This window comes from Phascolarctos cinereus, unplaced genomic scaffold (assembly GCF_003287225.1).
Source record: "Phascolarctos cinereus isolate Bilbo 61053 unplaced genomic scaffold, phaCin_HiC Scaffold_1;HRSCAF=81, whole genome shotgun sequence".
Classification (NCBI taxonomy): Eukaryota; Metazoa; Chordata; class Mammalia; order Diprotodontia; family Phascolarctidae; genus Phascolarctos; species Phascolarctos cinereus.
This window is the reverse complement of record NW_027555514.1, coordinates 17,398,022-17,417,200: the sequence shown is the minus strand read 5'-3', so window position 1 is coordinate 17,417,200 and position 19,179 is coordinate 17,398,022. Positions and strand designations below refer to the sequence as shown.

General features: G+C 42.4%; 1 protein-coding gene across 3 annotated transcripts in view; it reads left to right on the top strand.

The window, feature by feature from the left end:
* Positions 1 to 19,179, top strand: part of SKAP2 (src kinase associated phosphoprotein 2) — a 179,589-nt gene that overhangs the window by 87,386 nt on the left and 73,024 nt on the right. For all 3 annotated transcript variants that reach the window (XM_020993212.2, XM_020993213.2, XM_078151009.1), the window contains exons 5-6: positions 16,669 to 16,746; positions 19,035 to 19,118. In XM_020993212.2, coding sequence (XP_020848871.1) covers positions 16,669 to 16,746; positions 19,035 to 19,118 — 162 coding nt within the window. The remainder of the gene's footprint in view (positions 1 to 16,668; positions 16,747 to 19,034; positions 19,119 to 19,179) is intronic.

The window sequence follows — 19,179 nt, the reverse complement described above, 5'->3', positions numbered from 1 at the left end:
TCAGCTCCATTGAATCCCTTGTGTTATCTTTCCTCTTTTTCCTCTTTTTATGCTTCTCTTGGGTCTTGTTATTGGACATCATATTTTTTGTTCTAGTCTGGCCTTCTGCTTATAAAAGCTTGAAATCCTTCTATTTCATTGAATGACCATTTTTTTCCCCTTGAAGTATTATGCTTAATTTTGCCAGGTAAGTGATTCTTAGTTGTAGTCCTAGCTCCTTTGCCTTCTGGAATATCAGGTTCCATGACCTCTGATCCTTTAATGTTGCAGCTGCTAAGTCCTTTGGAATCTTGGTTGTAGCTTTGCAGTATTTGAATTGTTTCTTTTTGGCCACTTGCAGTATTTTTTTCCTTGACCTGATGGTTCTGACGTTTGGCTATAATGCTCATTGGAGTTTTTATTTTGGGATCTTTTTCCTGAGGTGGTCTGTGGATTCTTTCAATGCCTATTTTGGCCTCTGGTTCAAAGATATCAGGGCAATTTTCCTTGATAATTTATTGAAAGATGCTGTCCAGGTCCTCCTTTTGATTATGGCTTTCAGGTAATCCAGTGATTTTTAAGTTATCTCTCCTGAATCTATTTTCCAGGTCAGTTGTTTTTCCAATGAGGTATTTTACGTTTTCTTCTATTTTTCTTCTTTTGAATTTGATTCTTGATGTCTCATATAGTCATTAGCCCAATTCTAACTTTTAAGGAGTTGTTTTCTTTAGTTAGTTTTTGTACTTCCTTTTCCATTTGGTGAATTGTACTTTTTAAGGAGGAGTTCTCTCTCTTTTTTGTTTTTGGTGAGGCCGTTGGGGTTGAGTGACTTGCCCAAGGTCACACAGGTAGTACGTATCACGTGTCTGAGGCCAGATTTGAATTCAGGTCCTCCTGACTCCAAGGCTAGAACTTTATCCACTGAGCCCCCTAGCCACCCTAAGTTGTTCTCTCCAATGGGTTTTTGGATCTCCTTTTCTATTTGGCCAGTTCTACTTTTTAAGCAGTTGTTTTCTTTTTCCAAGCTGTTGATTCTTTTTTCACAGTTCTCTTGCATCACTCTCATTTCTTTTCCCAGTTTTTCTTCTGCCTCTTTTATATGATTCTTAAGTTTCTTTTTGAACTCTTCCATGAGTTCTTTGTGGGCTTGAGACCACTTGCCATTTTTCTTTGGGGTTTTGCCCATAGGTGTTTTGACATTGTTGTCCTCTTTTGAGTTCGTGTCTTGAGCTTCCCTGTCACCATCATAATTTCCTGTGGTCAGATTCTTCTTTTGTTGTTTTCATTCATCTCTTTTGGCCTTTTTCCTTTCTTTTCAATTTGAGCTCTGCTTCCAGGGTAGAAGGGGCATGGTCTCAGGCTTCTTGCGCCAGGGGCTTCAGACCATGGATGTTTACCTGGTGCTGCACCGATGTTGCCTTGAGGCCCACAGGAGACCCTTGTACCTGGTTCTGCACTGAGGGGTGGAGCAGGGGGCGGCTGGCGCTACCGGATGCCGTCGGGGTCTCTCAGCTTGGCTGGTGTCGAGCCGGGGTCCCGGTGCTGGCGTCTGACGCGTGCCGAGGTCAGTGAAGTGTTTCTGCATTTCCCTGGAGCTACACTGCAGCGCATGGTGGTTCTTGGAGCTGGAGGCTGCCCACTCCCCTGGCTGTGCTGAGGGACGTGGGGGGTCCCGGGTCTCCCACGGGTTTGCTGAGGTGGGACTTGCTGCTGACTTTTTGGGACACTGCCTGTCCTGGACGGCGTTCCCCTTTATCCGAGTGAGACAGACCGTTCTTGGAGATCTTCCAAGTTTCTTGGGCTAAAATATTGTGTCACTTTGCCTTTTTGCTGGTTCCGCTGTTCCAGGATTTGTTTCAGGGCACTATTTTATGGTTATATGGAGGTGAATATGGGAAAGTTAGGTCAATTTACTGCTTACTCTGCCATCTTGGCTCCTGGAAGACCCTCACAGCCAATTTCAAATCATCTCCCCACCCCAAATCCCTTCTCATAACAGCCCAAAGCATATAAACAGAAACGCCAGCCACAGTATGATGTCTGGCCACGTATGGAGCATTCTGTCCCCCCTGGGCCCCCACCTCTTTTCCTTGAGGAAGAAGAGAGGCTTTATTATTTGTTCTCGGGGATCCAGATTAGTCATCACAATGAGAATTCTCCAGAATTCAGCTTCTCTCAGTCTTCTTTCCATTGCAATGATTGTGGTCGTTGTGCATCTTGTGGATCTCTTTTTCACATGCTTTGGATTCCTCACGTTCCTCATTTTTTTTTAAATAATATTTTCCCCCAGTTTCATGCAAAGCCAGTTTTCAACCTTCATCCTCTAAAACTTTGAGTTCCAAATCCCTCTTCTCCCCCCTCCCCAAGACAGCAGGCAACTTGATCCAGACTACACATGTACAGTCATGCAAAACATATTTCCACATACATTCCTCATTTCTTACATTACAAAACTATTCCATTATGTTAGCATCCCTCAGTGTGGTCAGACATTCCCTCACTGATGTGTCTCTCTCCTCTTCTGGAGTCCCCATTACTGCTGAGGACATCCTTGTTTTCACAATCTCCCTGGTGATACGTTAGCCTCCATGCTTGCCATTTTTATGGGGAATTGGGTAACCACATTATTTCATATGGGGCAGCTAGGTGGCAGCTAGGTGCCAGGACTAGAGTCAGGAAGACCTTGAGTGCAGCTTTGGAGACTTGCTAGCTGTGTGACCCTGGGCAAGTCACTACACCCTGTTTGCCTCAGTTTCCCCATCTGTAAAATGAGCTGGAGAAGGAAATGACAAACCACTCCAGGATCTTTGCCAAGAAACCCTCAAATGGGGTCACGGAGAGCTGAATATGACTGAAACAAATGCACAACACAACAAAACAAACAAGAAACAAATTTTATACACACACGCGCACACACACGTAGTGTATGTATAGTGCACATATGGTGATTTATTTAGCTGCATTCACACTGAGACAGGAGTCCTGTCAGAGCTCGCAATGGAGGTGCAGCTGCACCCTAGGGAGGGAGGCTAGAGGCAGCCGGCGAGCAGAGCACTAAGTGGGAGTGGTGAGCAGATTTGTAAACTTGGGCTCCCAAATGTTGATTTGAGGCTTACTTTAAAACAAGGCCGATGTTTGTGCAGATTAGCTTGACAGCAGTGCCCGTGTCAGGTGTCAGGTTGTGTTAGCATGGGGAAACGTATTAATCTGCCTTATCTGGCGTTGTAAGAGTTTGGAATAAATAGAGGGCTCAGCTAGATGAAGAGGGATTAACTGTGTGGATTGAGCAAACTCTTCAATCACTGAACCAGTGATTTGACAAAGGATTAGCTGTTGCTTTTACAAATATTGATTAGTGATTTGCTCCTCAGAATGGGGATGACATAGCTCACTCAGTTGCTGTGCAGTGTGGTGTGTGCCGTGTCCCTCATTCATCCAGATGGATTTGTCATGGGTGTTATAGAAACTGACAGACTGATCGCAGCCTCAGTAGCCAGCACTGCTTTGGTGACGGTTGTGACAGCATTTCTATGGAAACTCTTGGTTTTTAGGAGTTTATAGTGTGGCCATAAGATTTCTTTCCACCTGGGGCTTGGTATACAAGTCTTTACCCTAATGATTATTTTCATACATATTATAAAATGAGTCAATATGAGGTCATTTATTTTGAAAAAAAAACAAAAAACAAAAGTAAAACCATGTTTACAGTACAGGAAACTTTAGGCAAGTCTTACTGTGCAAGATACATTGCCTAAGTAAGTGCCCACACCCCACATGGCTGAGCTTGGGAATCAGTCTATAACCAAGGACCTGCTTATTTTATGGGGGCTTCAGAAAAATGCCTTAGCATTTTCACAGAAATACCATTTCCCCCATTCCCTTCTGTTTCTATTTTCCACTCTCTGCACCCCTGGCCCACCTGTGCTTCTCCACTGCCCTGTGGGTGACCTGAAGCTCCTTTGGAGCCTGTGATATTCCATGACTCCCAGCTCTACAGCACCACTGGAAAATGATGGATGTTAGAAGGAGACGTTGCTTTGGGAGAAGCACGTTGAGGGCGTGAGCACGGTTGTGCCACAGAAGTAGCATCCTGGGAGAGGTGGGCAAGAGCAGGAATAGTACCCGACCTGGAACATCTGGACCTCTGAGGGCTCCACTGGTGCCTGGGCTGTGAGACAGTCGAGGAAGAGAGAGAGAGTGCTGACAAGCAGACAGATCAATGCCTTTTTTAACTTGAGGAAAGAGATAAAAATATATTCTCTTTAAAATGTCTAATGAAATAAACTAAAAAATAAAAACCCAACATTAAAATTTGGTTTAAGAAATGTTAGCATTCAGATTTATCACCATGGATCAGAAATTAGAATTATCTGTGTAAAACTTCTTAGTAGTTCATAGCCTGCTGACATCCTCTGTCGCCGGTGAGTAGCCTTCATGCTGACGTCAGCCTTTCACCACCAAAGAAGAGCTGGCAATGATGGAGTGAGTCTCATAATACCGACTGTATTATTGCCAGGGACAAGGCTAAGCAAGAAATACTTATTTGTTTGAATTTTAAAGATTATATTATTGAAGATGTAGGAGCTTCTGATAGACTTGGATTCATTAGAAACCTAGCCTTTTGCAACAGCCTCTTCCTAGAGGTTATGAAACTTATCGTGATCTCTTTGAAAGCAGAAAAGCTAGAGGTGACTGTTTTCATTGTGTTTTCTGTGAGATGCTTCTCCCTGTGAAATCAGGGATAGTGTAGGTGGTTAACTTTGATTCATGGGGATCTATGGCACTAACTATGGAGAAGACAGAGAGAAAGAAGATGAGGGGAAGCTTCTCTCTTGTTCAAACTGTCTTAACTATCGTGAAAAAGTTTTAGTAGGATTAAGTCTGGAGAGACTTTTAAGAGTGGAGGCTTGGGAAAAAGCTGAAGAGATTGTTTTCCTGACAGGAGGTAAAAGATAAGAGAAAAAAGAGAGATGGAGATAAAAGAGAAAGAGAAAAAAAAAGGGTATAACTTTTGTCTTTTGGAAGCTATTTGAACCATTGTCTTAGGAAGATGATTAAGGGGGTGCTTGGAGCAGCTAGGAGGTGCAGTGGATGGAGTACCAGCCTTGAAGTCAGGAGGACCTGAGTTCAAATCCAGCCTCAGACATTTGACACTTACCAGCTGTGTGACCCTAGGCAAGTCACTTAGCCCCATTGCCTAGCAGGAAAAAAAAGGCAGGGAGGAGGATTCTTGGGAAGAGAGTTTGTTTCTCCTGAACGAACTGAATGGTGTGGGATGGTGTTGGCAGAAGCAGATATAAGTCATCTGCAGTTACTGTGAGCATTTCAGGTAATTGTGACCATGATCTTTTCACAGGTGAGATACTGCAAAGAATCATCTGTCTTTGTTTTATCATTTATTTAATTGTTAATAAATTGCATATTTAATAACTTTATTATTTAATCCTAGGAAGTTAAGGGATTTGAGAGAGACAGAGAGGTACAAGTAGCTGTTATGAAATGAGGTTTCTTCTGCTTATTAAATAAATACTATTTGATGAACTGGAGTGGGGAATCTGAACTTAGTTGATTAATTGAAAATTTATTGAAATTTTACTAATTAATGAGGAAATATCTAAACACACCCCTGGATAACCCTAGAGCACAGAATAATGAGATTAGTTATGAGAACACCCCAAGTAGCAGGCTGAAGTTTGATCCTCAGGTGAGTGGTGAGAGATTCCATGGCACCTTTCTGTATCTGTAGGTTCAAAAAGAATTTCCTCTTCCTGAGCTAATAACAGTGCACATTTACATTGCATTTTAAGGTTTACTTGTTTTTTTAAACACTTCATATATATTATCCCATTTGATCCTCATGGCAACCTCTGAGGTAGATGCTTTTATTTTCCCTATTTTAGAGATGAGAAAACTGAGGCTGGGAGTTTAAATGATTTGCCCAGGGTTACATAGCCGGTAAATATCCAAGGCAAGATTTGAACTCAGGTCTCCTTGACTTGAAGTCCTTCACACTAACCACTGCACTTCCTACCTGCCTAATAAATTTTAAATGGAGAAGTTACTTGGAAATTTTTTTTAAGCAGCAAAGTTCATCTTTTTCTAGCCTTTGTTTATGTTGAAAGAGGTTTAAAGATTTAGTTGTATAATACGATGCTTAAATTTCTATGGTTGAATTACTTGAAATAATCTAGCTAACCTTTAATTCAATTCAGCATTCATGAAACACCTGCTGTGCGCCAGGCAAAACACAGGGTTCTGGGTATAGAAAGCTGAGCCCTCAAGAAGCTTCCGTTCTCCTGGTAGATTTGCTGAGTTCACACAGATAAGTTCATTTCATTTGAAGGACAGATGGGGCAGGGGTGGGAAAGGGTGGAGAATTAGAGGCACCTTTATTGAGAAGGCGGCCCTTGATCCCAGAAGGAAGCTAAGAACTCACATTTTACCTAAAACAGGGAAACAAGTAACATTTATTTTAAAGTTAGATTTTTGTTGTTAGGAAAAAATACCTGGGATACGAAAGCTCATTTTTTATTTAAATACAGGTGCCTCCTCAATGAGCAGGGGACTTCCTAGAGCTTTTCAAGTTTGTGGCTACAGAACTGAGTATTGGCGGGGCCTCCGCACCTGAGAGAGCTTTCTGTGTGGGCCTGGCCCTGGGCCTGTTACTACTTCTAGCTTGGCCAGGCTGAGAGGGCCAACAGCTGTCAGCATCAGCCAGTGAAGACGGCTAGTGTTTCAAGTCTGATTTAGCCCTTTCTTAGTGATGATTTAAATCATAAGAGAAATCATTTTATTTACATTGATCCTGTTCTAGTAACACACGTTTTTAACAAGTTTTCCTTTGATCAGATTAATGATAGCACCAATTCTCATTCATTTCAGTTGAGGATAGTTTATTTCTAGAATTAGGATGCCAGCGAGACGTGGATGGAGAGTTAGGCTTGGAGGCAGGCTGAGAAATTTGGATTCAAGGGCCATGTCTGACACTCAGATACGGACATGCCTTTGGCTTTGGACAGGTCCTTCATGTAACCCTGTGAAATTGGAATGTGCAGAAGATGTGCTCATCTGTGTTGAAGGAGGGAGTTTCTTTACCCACACTTCCTTACATCAATAGAATTTCAGGTCTGGGTCCTCCCTCCTCCCCCGCAAAAGAGCTAAACTCAATTTCATCCGGTATTTTGAAGTGAAGATTTTGCTCCATTGTTATAATTGACATGTTTCAATCAATTCTATTATAATTTTTTTTCATAATGACTTATTTAATTTTTTAAATTTTCATTTAAAGTGTTTGTGTGTCTTTGCTGTTTTGGTGTATTTTGATTCTTGCACTGTGAAAAGTTCCTTTAAAGAATTAGATTTTTTTGGCTAGGCAGTGGGGTTAAGTGACTTGCCCAGGTTGACATAGCTAGTAAGTGTTATGTTTCTGAGGCTGGATTTGAACTCGGGTCCTCCTGAATCCAGGGCCGGTGCTCTATCCACGGCACCATCTGGCTTCCCCTGAAAAGTTCCTTTAAAAAAAGAGCTTGGTGCCTAACTGCACTTCTTGATTCAGGCTGTGGATGCCTTCATTCTCATGGGATAGACTATATAATATTTTTGTGGCTGTGATTCTGAATCAGAAGTTCCAAATTTTATCAGGTACAGTAGTACCCTGTTCAAAACCTTGCCATCAGGAGACATTTATAACACAGGTATTGAGGCTCTTTGTATTTTAGTGAGAAATACAGAATCCACCAGAATTTATCATGAAAGAACACACAGCACAGTGGAAAGAGCATTGAACTTGTAATCAGGAGAAACTAGGATTGCAATCCTGTCTCTGACATACCCACAAACAAGTCACTTAACCTCTCTGCACCTCAGTTTCCAAATCTGTAAAATGGAGATGTTATTTAGTCGTCTTCGGTCGCGTCTGACTCTTTGTGACCCCATTTGTGGTTTTCCTGGCAAAGATACTAGAGTGGTTTGTCATTTTCTTCTTCAGCTCATTTTACAGGTGAGGAAACTGAGGTAAATGGTTGAAGTGACTTGGCCAGGGTCACACAGCTAGGAAGTTTCTGAGGCTAGATTTGTACTCAGGAAGATGAGTCTTCCTGACTCCAGACCTGGCGCTCTATCCATTGCACCACCTAGATGTCCCTAAAATAAAGATAATAATACTCATAGTACCTACTTGCCTGCAGTGTGAGGTCAAACGAGGTAGTTTCAAATAAGATGACATATGTAAAGTACTTTGCAGACCTTAAAATGTTATCTGCTGATGCTCTTGTCCCTTTTAGGATACTGGGAACGGAGTTTGGCCGCTGTGTAAATTACCCACGGAGGAGTGCATGGAATCATGGGCTCCTCCTCACCGCTTGGCTTCCCTACCCTTGGCTTCACTTAGAATAAATACCTCTTGTCACCTGACCTCACCTTCATATGGGCTTGGAATTAGGACAGGCAATATGCTGTTTCTGTAAATGTCAATCGGCTCAGTCATGTTGTTCAGCGATATTTTATTTCATTCTTATTTTGACATGCCAAGAGGCATCTGTCTTGAGAAGCAGGTCTCAATGGTGGTATTCCTAATTTGAGTCAAAAGTTGAATTCGGATGACCAGATGTCCTGCTAAAAGATTCACAGCTATATTGCCAGCTGATTTGAAGTCTTTGGGAGTAGCCCTTTCATACTCCCCAAACCCGAGCCAGTCAGTCAAGAAGCACGTACTGTCTGTCTGCTTTGTGTCCAGTGTCTACTATCGACACTGTGCTGAGTACTGGGGATAAAAAAGACAAAATGAATGAATGCCTACCCTCAAGGAACTTACATTCTAGGGGAGCCAACACATACGTATACGCTGTTGTGCAGTCGTTCAGTTGGGTTTGGTGACCCCGTAGACCACAGCATGCCAGGCTCTTCTATCCACCATCTCCCAAAGTCTGTCCAAGCTCATGTTCATTGCTTCCGTGACACTATCAATCCATCTCATCCTCTGCCATCCCCTTCCCTGCTTGCCTTCCGTCTTTCCCAACATCAGGGTCTTTTCAATAAGTCTTGTTACATTTATAAGAATCTAGAAAGCAGACACAAGGTGACCTTAGAGGGGATAGCGCTAGCATGTGGGGTGGGGTGGGGAAACATCCAGAAAGGCTGCCAGCCAAAGGTAGTCCTTGAGTGGTCTCTTGAAGAAAGCCAGGGATCCAAGAGCCAGAAGTGGGGAAGGAGGACGTTGCAGGCATAGGGGATAGCTGGTGCGGAGGACAGAGGCAGGGAAAGGGTACAGTGTGGGTGAAGACTGGGCGGCGAGCTCGTGTGGCCAGACGGTGGAAGGTTGTGAAGAGGAGGCTGGAAGGGTGGGAAGGGAGTGGGTGGTGAAGGCCTTTTACCCCACACAGAAAGTTTGTATTTATGCCTGAGGTAATGGTGAGAAATGTTGAACAATCAGCTCTTCCAAAAAAAAAGTACCAAGGACACACTTTTTAATTTATGCATTATTAACATTTTCCTTTCTTAAATCTGGACCAGGGTTGGGCCAAATCCTGCTCCCTGCCTGTATTTGTAAGGCCCACAAGCTAAGAATGGTTTTTACATTTTTTAATACAATGAAACTTTATGTAAAACTGTAGAAAACCAGTCTCAGCTAATGAGCCAGTAACAATCGGCTCTCTCAGATAGGTGGGGGATCCCATGTACACCTCAGTTAAATGCATAATTAATACAGAGTAAATCAGGGAGCTTAGAAGTTCTTGTGAGCCAATGGGCGAGTCACTTAGCTTTTCTGTGTCCTAGGTGGCTCTTTGAGACCATGAGGACAGATGAAGGTGTCTGTATGGGTCAGTGAAGGGAGCTTTTGGTCCCAGGAGTTAATTCTTTAGACCAGTGACATCCCACGTCCTGACCAAAAGTCAAGGAGAAGAGATTTTTGTTCCGTTTGGGCTAGGCTTGACAGTCCCAGAGATTCCTTCCCCTTGGGGAAGTCAGCAGTTCTTTGAAGGCCCGTGTTGCAGGGGCGGCCCAGAGCTCCTGGTGCTCAACAGGACACAGACAGCTCAGTTTTCAGATGCGGGTGGGACAGTTTTCTGTACTGGTTAGGGTTTCCCAGATGCCTGGTCCCTGGATTCTGGGCCCTGTCCTGCTGGGTCCTCCAGGTCCGATAGGTTTCCACTACACCTTCCTTAAATCTGGTTCATCTAACAGCAAAGAAACAGAGCTGGAGCTTGACAGGGAGAGCCTGGGAGCAAGAGAGAGCTGCAGGGAGGAAGTTGGTGGTTTTTATTTGAGTCTTCTTGTACAAAATGACTAATATGGAGATGTTTTACATAATTGCACATGTATAGCATGTATCTAATTGCTTACTGTGTAAGAGAGGGTGGAAGGGAAGGAGGTATGGAATTTGGAACTCAAAACTTTAAGTAAAAATAGTAAAAAATTTAAAAAAAGAAAGGTTGTGTCAGTCAACTTCCCCATGGCTCTGCTCACCATCCCTGTGACTTCCTAAACCAGCCACTCATTCCTATATATCCCTAGCACTTAGCACAGTGCCTGGCACATGGTAGGAACTTAATTTAAATCATTGTTGGCTTGACTTTTCCTGTTGTGTTACTTCTCTGCATCAATTCATGTCTTTCCATGCTTTTTTGTATTCTTCATGTTTATTATTTCTTATAGTACAGTAATATCCCGTTACATTTATCTATCACAAAGTATAGCTCTTCCCCACTGATGGGCATCCACTTTGATCCTCGATCTTTGCTTCCTGATTTGTGAGTGTGTAATATATAACTGTATTAAAGGCCATGAGATTGGAGGGAAGGTGGGTATTGCTTTTTCATGGAGAGACCTAGTACTTCCTTTGATTCTTTGAATGAGGAAAACGGTTTTGAATGACAGGAAGGGGAAAATGCTTGGCAGTTTAGCTTTTTTTTTTTTTAACATTAAGAAGGGCATTTTTATTCAAGGAATAATGAGGTAATAGTCACTCAGAATTCTGGTTTGGTCAGATGATAGCTGAAATATTGTATTCCATTCTGGGCCTCCTAGTTTTTTTAAATTTTATTTATTTGTTTTTAGTTTTCAACATTTGCTTCTATAAGATTTTGAGTTCTAAATTTTCTCCCCTTCCCTTCCTTCCCTGCTCCCCAAGACAGCGTGCAATCATATGAAACGTATTTCCACATTAGTCATGTTGTAAAGAAGAATTAGAACCAAAGGGAAAAACCACGAGAAAGAAGAAACAGAGAGAGAGAGAGAGAGAGAGAGAGAGAGAGAATAGTATGCTTCTATCTGCATTCAGATGCCATAGTTCGTTTTCTGGTTGTGGACATCATTTTCTATCATGAAGCTTTTGGAATTGTCTTAGATCCTTGCATTGCTGTGAAGAACCAAGTCTACCAAAGTCAGTCATTGTACAATTGTGGCTGTTAGACTGTGCATAATGCTCTCCTGGTTCTGCTCACTTCACTCAGCATCAGACCATGCAAGTCTTTCCAGGTTTTTCTGAAATCTGCTTGCTCATCATTTCTTATGGAACAATAGTATTCCATTACATTCATATACCACAACTTGTTCAGCCATTCCAGATTGATGGGCATCCCCTCAATTTCCAATTCTTAGCCACCACAAAAAGAGGTTTGGTAATTTAGTTTACAAAGCTACTACACACACATACCCATATCTGTCTGTAGAGAGAGTTTTCCCTCTTTTAACTCATACAAGTAGCAAATACTGTAGGGTGAGGGATACTCAGAAATATACTTATTTCAATAAGTGGGCCCAACAGGGAGTGTTATGGGCAGAGGTACAGTCTTAATCTTGAATTTCTCTGCCTTTGTTGATCTAAGTTAAGATCATAAAATTTTTTAATGTTCAGTGGTTCTTTATACATTGTTCCTTTATTTTAACTGCCGCCTTAGTAACTAGGTTCACTTGGGAGCTGGGAACAAAATGACTCTTGTGTTTGTATCTCTTGTTTTCCTATAGTGTGAATTGAAAGAAACATCCTTGTTTATATCATGTCATAGATAAGATATAGGAAGTTTCTTACCCCTTTAAGGAGTCCCATTTCATATTGGTTTTATTTATGTTGTTGATAAATCGTTCAGGAATGTTTGTTGATGAAAAGAATAGACTCGTCATAAACCAAATCATAGTTTATAGAAACGATATTTGAAAATATTCTAAAATAAACTAGCTTTCCTTTGTACTCATAGAAATACAAATTTGTAGTTGGAGGAAAAGAAGTTAATGAATTCAGCTTTAATTATATATGTCACTTCCCATTTCTATCCTCTACTTCCACTGCAGTAATGTCAGTTTTTCAGTTACTGATATGTCCCAATGCTTGCTAAGACTTTTTGTAGAGTTTCTGATTTTTAAACTTCATGGTCTTTTAAAAAATCATCACTTTATTTAAAAATGAATTTTTAATACTACAGTATTAAATATACTGCTAGTACATTTTAATACTACAGAAATATGCCAACAAACACTGAAATACTCTTCCTCTGAAGTGCTTTCCCTGAAAACAGTTCTATGGAGTCATCTTATATGGATGAGTGATGGTATATTAACAGTGTCTTAAAAGACATTTTTGCTAACCAAAAAATTGATTTCCATTAGACCTAGTAGAAAATGGCATGAATTCTAGATTTTAAACTGTTTAGCAGCATTTATTAATAATAATGTTCATCATTATGAGTAATAACAGTATTAATTGTCATATTACTTAAAGTATCATATATTTGCTGTTAGGTAAGTAGTTATATATACTGCTTTTATTCATTCATTCAGCAAACCAGGCCAGGAAATGGCCTGATTTATATTGTAGTTAATAAACACATAACATTTTCCAAATGATATTGATATTGATGGTGGCACTTCTAATTATGCTTTTAAAAGACGCTTTCTTGATATGTTAGTAATTTGCACTGTGTGTGGCAAATAGTAAGTACCTAATACATGCTTGTTGGTTTGAAAAATGGGAATGGGAAAGTAGAAAGCTCCTGTAGGTTGAGGGTGGACTGGCTAAAGGAGGCGTTCCAGGATTTTGTAGGGTAAGGTTATGAAAAGCATCATGATTCCTTTGACTCTTTTATCTAAGTATTTAGACACTGGATTGCTTATAGAATTTTTAATAAGGCTTTGTTAGGAATTAATACCTTAAGCATCTGGTTAACTTAGCCATTTTAAGAATACTATTTTTCTTAATTTTAACAACTTGATAATTTATCATGCCAAAGTAAATACTGTATCAAGGACTTTAAAAAAAAGTTAGTAGGTGTGGAAATGAATATGTGTTGTCAGAAAGCAGGATGTACTCCAAGAACTTCTGGTAGGAATCAATCCGTCTTCACAGTCTTTCCTATGGTCTTATTGTGGAGGGACTCTTACCAACCATTGGATGTGAAGGAGAGGAAGTGTCATTTAAGTTGTCATAAATTATTAAGTATGTTAAGTTGTATTGGCAGCATTCCGAATTCAGAGCCTCCATATGCAGACTCCCAGCCTTCTCTCTGGCGTGCCCCCAAGCCTCCTGGCTTCCCTGGCTTCCTTCAAGCCTCAGCTAACATCCCATCTTCTACAAGAAGCCCTCCCCAGTCCTCTAATTCTAGTGCCTTCTCTCTCCTAATTACTTCTCATGTATCCTGTCCATAGCTTGTTTTGTACACAGCTGTTTGCATGCTGTCTCCCCTCTTGACCTGTGAGTTTTTGAGAGGCTGCCTTTTGCCTCTTTTTGTGTCCTCTGCACTTAACGCAATGCCTAGAGCTTAGTAGGAGCTTAATAAATGTATATTGACTGAGCGCAGTTTTGTGCTTTAATATCAACTATTCCAGAGCCATTAGTTGATGGAGAAACCTTAGAGTTTACGAAGAGCCAGCAATTTTAACCACTTAGTAGGAAAGCAATTACAAGATGGCCTACCCAAGCTGACTGCCAGTTACTAAAGGCAGGAGCACAGTGCTTGTGTGAAGCTCCTTTTGTATCCTTTCAGCACCTAGGACAGAGATGGACATACGGTAGGATCCCCAGGGAGCCTTATTTTCCATGTTCTCATGCCTCAATGTGACTCCTACAATCATATACCTGTGGGTTTCTTTTTTAACTTAAATTGAAGCTTTTATGGAATTTCTGAGTTGGAAGGGATCTTATTGGCTATCTGGTCCAGCCCATACCTGTAACAGAACCCCCTCTAACAACATTCCTGACCAGTGGTTGTCCAGCATTTGCTTGAGGTTCTCCAGGAATGAGGAGCTCACCCCCAACCCCAGCAGCAGCCTATTGTGCTTTGAGACAGCTCTGATTTTTAGGAGGGTTTCCCTCTGTATCATGCTTACGTATCTTTTCTCTCGTTTGTCTGCTTGCTTATTGTTGTTTTTTTTTTTCTAAAAGCCATTGTTATGACCCTGCTTAGTTGTCCAAGCTTTCTTAAATTTTTTTTTTCGCCTTCACTGATTCTCTGTTGTCTGAGGTGATGCTGCTTCTCATGTTCCACCATACCTCTCTAAGATTGTACAGATGAATTTATGTGCAAAACCAGCAGTGGGTGTGGCGGCCGGGTCTTTCCGTTTGGTGAAGAAGCTAAGTGATTGCCAACAAAAGTGGTTTTTAGATCTTTAACTTTCCTTGTTTATGGCAATTGATCTATAGAGATTATAATTCTGAATGGAATTTTTCTAAGCAACATCAGTGTTATTTTTCTATCCTCTTCCCATTTTTAATGACAATGGTCATTTAAATTAGCCAGGCTGAAGTTATTTTTAACAGCATGCCATAGTGTTTATTTTTTTCTTTAACCTGGGTGATAATTTTGGTTCTTTTGCTCTAACAAGTTGGTGGCCTGAGTGTACCCAGGCATCTGATTCAAGGATGACTCCTGGATCAGTAATGAGTTATTGCCTTAGGGTTACTTTTTTGCTATTTTCCTGTGAGATCACTGTGTCGGGTGACTTTGGATTATTTTCTCAAAGATAGTGCATGGTCCTGGTGCACATGCCTGACTCTTCATGGCAGTGCACACACTTTGGGCTGGCCTCTCTTATTTTTGACTGTTCTTACCTGTTCTCATCTTTGCATTGAAGTCACTAGGTCTCAGAGGATGTAATGATTATAATTTGAAAGGTCTTAGCAAGTTTTTGGTAGAAGTTTTTTACCTCCTCATCTTTTGCAACAAATGTTGGTATCTGTGTTGCAGTGTGTTTGGTGATCATATTTTCATTCATACATATACATAATCTGTATATACACACATACATACATATACATGCACGTAACCATATACCTCGTGAGCAATGCAATGAGATGACCAAATGTCACATGACTTGATATGTCTCGGTACATCAGGATGCAGGGAAAACCTGCCCTGCCCACTCCTTTATTTGTCTCCTGAAGGACAGCCTGTGAGCTGTCCATCCATTCAGCTTGTTTCATTTATAACAGCAAGATTTTTAAGACTGGTGCACCCTGTTTCCCCCAGGAGTGTGTTCAGTTGCTAGCCACTGGGCAAGCTTTTCACATTTGGAGGAGCAAGAGTCACGTCGGTGTTTGTAGGGGGATTCTCAGAACTGCTCTGCTGCCATCACTGCAGAAGTGGAAGAGGCCCTAGGACTGACAGTCCTATTGTAAGTTTCTTTGTCCCATGTACAAAGACCGCATCACCACATGGAGAGGTGAGGAGCCTCTCTGTGCTTAAGGAGGCTCATTGTTGGAAGACACACGTGTTCCGTTGTTGAGATTGTGCTGGAAGCTTTCTGGCATGGTGGAATCTGCCAGAGCTTGTGTTCCACTGGCTGGCACAGGCTTTGAGAATCAGAGTCACCTCCATGCCCCAACGAGCTACCTGATGTGGAGTTTGAGGATCCCTCACTGAATGACGGTCATGATGGAGTTCTTAGGATGAGTCCAGATCTGATCATGGGACGCCCCTTCTTGTGGACAGTCCTCTAGAATCAAAGATAAGACCCACTGTGAGCTTTCACAGCTGCTTCCAACCTTCCCCTTGCCTGCCTTTCCAGCCTCTCTGGCCAGGCCTCGCCCTCCTGCTCTCTGCTATCCAGCCCAGTTGGCCTTCTTTCCGCCCTCCCTGGCCACTTAATAAATCATTGCTGATTGGTCAAGTGTATTTGTTTAAAATGTCCTGTTTTTTTCTCTCAACAGTGTCAGCCCAGAGGCAGAACTAGCCTGGAGTTGGGCTATTTTTATTTGTGTTTTAGGATTATAGCACAAGGCTTAGAGCACCATGGAGCATTTGCTCTGGAGATAAATCGTGTTCCCCTGTGTTTACTTTAGCATCTTTTTCCTACCCTAAGAACTATAGAGAGTGACAGGCAGGTACTGGTGCAAAGAAGGCGAATGGGGAATTTTGTTTACAATTCCGGGCTCCATGTTCTAGAACTTGTTGAACACGATGCCTTTTAGCAAAAGTAGGGCTGCAGTCATCTGCCTATGAAGAATAAAATGGAACAGAATCTGTTTTAGCCGTCATCACATTACATTCCAATATCACTGTAGTTTCTAGCACAATTTTTTCCAGCAGATAAGCACAGATAAGTTTTGCTATTGAGGCTGGAGGAGCCAGGATATAGAAGAATTGAGCCTAACAGACTTGGCTGTATCTGAGTTTGCTCATTAAAATGACATTACCTGGAATTGGGTTTGGCATTTGGATTTGTTGATTACCTAAATGTTTATTTTTTTCCCTCTTTTAGGAAACCAGTTCCCTCCAATTGCAGCACAGGACCTTCCGTTTGTTCTGAAAGCTGGCTACCTTGAAAAGCGGAGAAAAGGTAAAGTCCGAGGCTCCAGGAGAGACCGTTGGGAAGGATGCAGTCCTCTGCCCTGCGCTCCTTGTAGACTGATGTTCTCTTGGGTGAATGAGGATAAACTTTGGGGACCTAATCAGCGCCATAAGCTCATCCTTCAGTTTTTTGGAGTAATCACAGTCAAATGCATAGTTGGTTTTAGATTCTTGTGAGTGGTGCCAGTGGGGGCACCTTAGATGAAAGGGTCATGGCCAATGTCTTATGCCCCGCTTGGTGCACAGTGGGCACTTAAGGACCTTGCCCGCACACAGTGGGCACTAAGGACCTCACCCGCACACAGTGGGCACTAAGGACCTCACGGCACACAGTGGGCACTTAAGGACCTCACCCGCACACTGACCTCACCCGCACACTGTGGGCACTTAAGGACCTCACCCGCACACAGTGGGCACTTAAGGACCTCACCCGATACTCCTCACATCATGGAAACCAGCCATGGTCCGTGTCAAACAGAGGAGATTGCTTGTCTTTTTATATGTCTGTTGCAGTGTTCTTCTCCTCTGGCTCTGATAATTGGTGTCAGCCAGAGGGTCTCATTCTTTTAATACCCATTTATAATAGGAAAATGAAAAATGGAAGGATTATTATGATGATGGTGTAAATGAAAAATGGAATGTCTCTTCTTATTGTCTGCCTCTGAATTGGGCCTTTTGGCCCTTTCTGTCAGAATCTGCTTCACTCTCTTAGCTTGTGGCGTAGGCTTTTAGGAGGGGGGAAGTCACAGCCCCTTGGAGCCGGGTGGGCCATCGAGGCACATCCATCCCTACCCAGGCCACCCCTCTCCAGCGACCTCCTTGACCAGGGCTCCTGCAGCTTTGGGGCCCTGGAGCCCAGTGGGCAGCGCACTCTAGCTGGATGGCTCTGCCTGGGAGGGCGTAGGTTCTTAAGTGAGGCAGTGTGCGCCTCCTTCCACTTTCCACCCATTGCTTGTAGCTCTGTTTTCAAGTGCTGACCCAGCACCTCATCCATAGTTGTTCATTCATTGAAGTCGTGTCCGGCTCTGTGGCCCCATTTGGGGTTTTCTTGCCAAAGATACTGGAGTGAGTGGTTTGCCATTTCCTTCTCCAGCTCATCTTACAGATGAGGAAACTGAGGCAAACAGGGTGAAGTGACTTGCTCAGGATCACACAGCTAGTGTCTGAGGCCAGATTTGAACTCTGGTCTTCCTGACTCCAGACCCAGTGCTCTATCCTCTGTGCGACCTTGTTGCCTCTACCTTGTACGTTAATACATAAGCACTGCTGTAGAAATGACACCGAAGGGTACAAAGTTGGGAAGAGGGGCTGAACTGGGCCATGTCCCCCTAGAGGAGGCCACCTGGCCGGTGACACACAAGGGACTCAAGACAGGGAGGATCTGAATGACTTGAAAAACTTTGAACTTGCTTTTACCAAAACTACCGTTGTCCACAGAAGGTCAGCACCTCCCAGCCCCAGTAAGGCGAACATGAAGCTGTTCCCCCTTGCTCATCCCTACCAACCCCTTCTCATTGTGAGGCTCACTGGCTCTTGTCTTCCAGGAAGGCCACCAGAGGGGATGTCTCCTTGGACACATCCCTTGACCTTCCTCTTTGTACGTTGTTCAGAGGCCAGGGGAGCTCCCAGGCTGGCCTTGACCAGGATGTCTCCTTACTGACGTCTTTTGCACTGTTTCCTCTGCCCAATCTTTTCTTGATAATTCAAAAATTATTAATAGCTTTTATTTTTCCATCACCTTCTAGCTGTACATATCCTGTATGGGCTGGTTTCTATCTGTGTTGTCTTCTTCATTAGAATCTAAGCTCCTTGAGTATAGGGACTGTTCTTGCCTTTCTTTCACATACCCATTACTTAGCACAGTGTCTGGCACCCATAAAGCATTAGATTGTCCAGAGCCAGGCAGAACCAGGTGTTATCTTAGAGTCATCCAGCCCGATGGAAGAGGACATTGAATTCTAGAGCAGTTATTTGTCTAATGTCATCTGGCCATGTTTGCTCCCTTTCTGCCCCCAAACTGGTGGGAGGCAGGAGAGCTGTTACTCTCCGTAGCATTGGCTGTCCCATTCCTCCTCCCTCTTTATAACTTTCCTAATTCTATTTTTGCTTAATAGAATCTTCAGATAAAAGGTATGCATTAGGTAAGAGGTGATAGAATTTTAGAGATGGAAGGGACCTCCAAAATCATTTTTACAGATGAAGAAAATGAGAATTGATTGACAGTAAATACAAATAGTTTATCTTATCTGAAAATATTTCCTTTGATCTTCATTTCAGATCACAGCTTCCTGGGATTTGAATGGCAGAAGCGTTGGTGTGCTCTTAGCAAAACAGTTTTCTATTATTATGGAAGTGACAAAGGTACCCATGATTGTTGAATTGTGATACATTATGACCAGATGGAATTGTTCTATTTATTATG